Genomic DNA, 2115 nt, shown 5'->3' with positions numbered 1-2115 from the left:
CAGACCTTTCTCCCATGGTGATGCTGGTTGGGTCTGCAGCACCAACCTTTGGGTTAGCAGCCAGTTACAAACCACTGGTACTGCCTGGGCTGCTCACATACAGCTTCCTTATTTGTAGGGTTTATGTCTGTCATGGCTTACAAGAATGTAAAGACCTGTAGGGCAGGGCTCCTCATTTGTTAGCTCACCAATGAACCCCAAACACCTAGAACGGTGCTGGATATGTAGTACCTTTGTGCCTAAATGAATGAGCACTCCTTGTGTTATGAAAAATTACCGGGAGCTTATAGGAAGAAAGGCGTTGGGAGGAGACGCCAGTGTCCTGAGTCCTGAGATCTAGACCGGAGGAACAATGTGACAAGCCAGGTGACAACAGTCAGAGAATAGTACAGCACGGTGTGTTGTGGGAACCTGAGACTTGGTAACAGCAGGACACATAGAGGAAGTGAGCCTTCCAGTCAGTGAGGAAGGAGGGGTGGAGGACACCTCCAGAGGGCCGTGGGGGTGGGGTGGGGGAGGTGCAGGAGGAGAGCAGAAGGGATTGGGAACAGCAGCTTCTGAGAGTGCCAGTGTGGCTCCTCCCCCTCCCGAGGGCCATATCCAACACGGCTTCTTCTCCAGTCACAGAGTTGGTTGGCCTGGGCCACAGGAGGATGGTGGCCATCTTGTACCAGATGTCCTTCGCCATTGGCCTTGTGCTACTTGTGGGCATTGCCTATGCCCTGCCCCATTGGCGGTGGCTCCAGCTGGCCGTCTCCCTGCCCACATTCCTCTTCATGCTCTACTACTGGTAATGTACTCCCCCCACCCCTGCCATCCCCTGGTGGGGAAGGGGCTTCTTTCTGACCTCACAGGCTCTGTCCTCAGGGCTGCTGCATGTGCTTTCCTGTCATGGACACATTCAGTTTGACTCAGTGACTGTGGACCGACCTCTCCTCACACCGGGTGTGCTCAGGGTCACACACCATGTTGTGTTTTCCCCTGTGAGTGTGGGGACCCTGGGTGATGCAAACAGCTACTGTGCTAACCGAAGGGCTAGAGGCTTGAGTCAACTCAGGGGCACCTCAAAAGAAGGGTCTGGAGATTTACCTCTGACAACTCAGTCCCTGAAAACCCTGTGGAGCACAGTTCCACCCTGACACATGTGAGGTCACCGTGACTCGGAATCGACAGCAATGGCTACCATAGGTGCCACCCTCAAGCTGAGGGGAGCTCGCCTCAGACAGAGCCTCTTTATCTCCCAGGGATAATGTACGTGATGGTCCAAGTCAGACAACAGTCTAGAGAAAGCGTGGGGCTCATTCTCCAGCCTCAAGCTTCAGAAGGTGAACCTTCCAGAAACACAGAGCCACACAGACCAAGAGAGATCTGTCAGCAGGGCCAGCCTCACTGGCAGATGGAGCAGGTGGCTCGTGTGTGGCCTCAGGGAGTCCTGGAGACAATCCATGCGAAGTCCTAAGACGTGGGAGAGGATCACCAAATGGTACTTTATCGAGACGACTGTCTGCTGCAGCCCCCAAAGTGCCCCTGTGGGGACTGGCAGCCAGTCAGCCATTCCCACTTATCTGCTGTCTTCTTAACTCTCCCCTCTTCCTCCTGTCCTTCACTGTTAATAGAGTAAGTGGTATCGCTCAGCGGGCTCAGAGATGCCTCTCATGGTGCTGCCCAGCCACCTGGAAGGCGGTGGCTGGTGGTGAATGAATGAATGAATGAATGAAGGGAAGACTGCTCAGCTGGGAAATGTGTACATTACACCCTTACAAAACAAAGCCCATCCAACAGAGGCGGTAATTTTATCAGGGATCAGCACTTGGCGAGGCTGAGGGCAGAAGCAACCAGACAGAGGAGTTTTGGTTGTGGGGGGTGGAAGAAGGACCGGGGGGCTGTAGGGAACAAGCCCACCTGGAACCTTCTGTCCAAACCTCCCGTGCTGGTGACTCCGGCTGACTCTATCTGATCTTAAAGCTCAGTGCATGCGTGTTGTTTTGTTTGTTTTGAAAACAGTCGAGGCTGGATGGAGGGTGGGAGTTAGGGGGCTGCTTACTGCCTGTGTGTGTGTTCCCAGTGGGATGAGGTTGCTGGCTTCCAGAAGGAACGGCCCCTCTCCCAGAGAGG

At 54.4% G+C, this 2115-nt stretch overlaps 1 protein-coding gene across 1 annotated transcript in view; it reads left to right on the top strand.

Annotated features, from left to right (window-relative positions):
- Positions 1-2115, top strand: part of LOC103200733 (solute carrier family 22 member 1) — a 51234-nt gene that overhangs the window by 20249 nt on the left and 28870 nt on the right. The window contains 1 exon segment of the mRNA XM_007945286.1: positions 622-823. Within this exon segment, the coding sequence (XP_007943477.1) occupies positions 622-823 (202 nt within the window).

Source organism: Orycteropus afer, unplaced genomic scaffold, assembly GCF_000298275.1.
Source record: "Orycteropus afer afer isolate SDZICR_OR568_19922 unplaced genomic scaffold, OryAfe1.0 scaffold00135, whole genome shotgun sequence".
NCBI classification, from domain to species: Eukaryota; Metazoa; Chordata; class Mammalia; order Tubulidentata; family Orycteropodidae; genus Orycteropus; species Orycteropus afer.
This window is presented reverse-complemented; position numbering and strand designations above follow the sequence as displayed.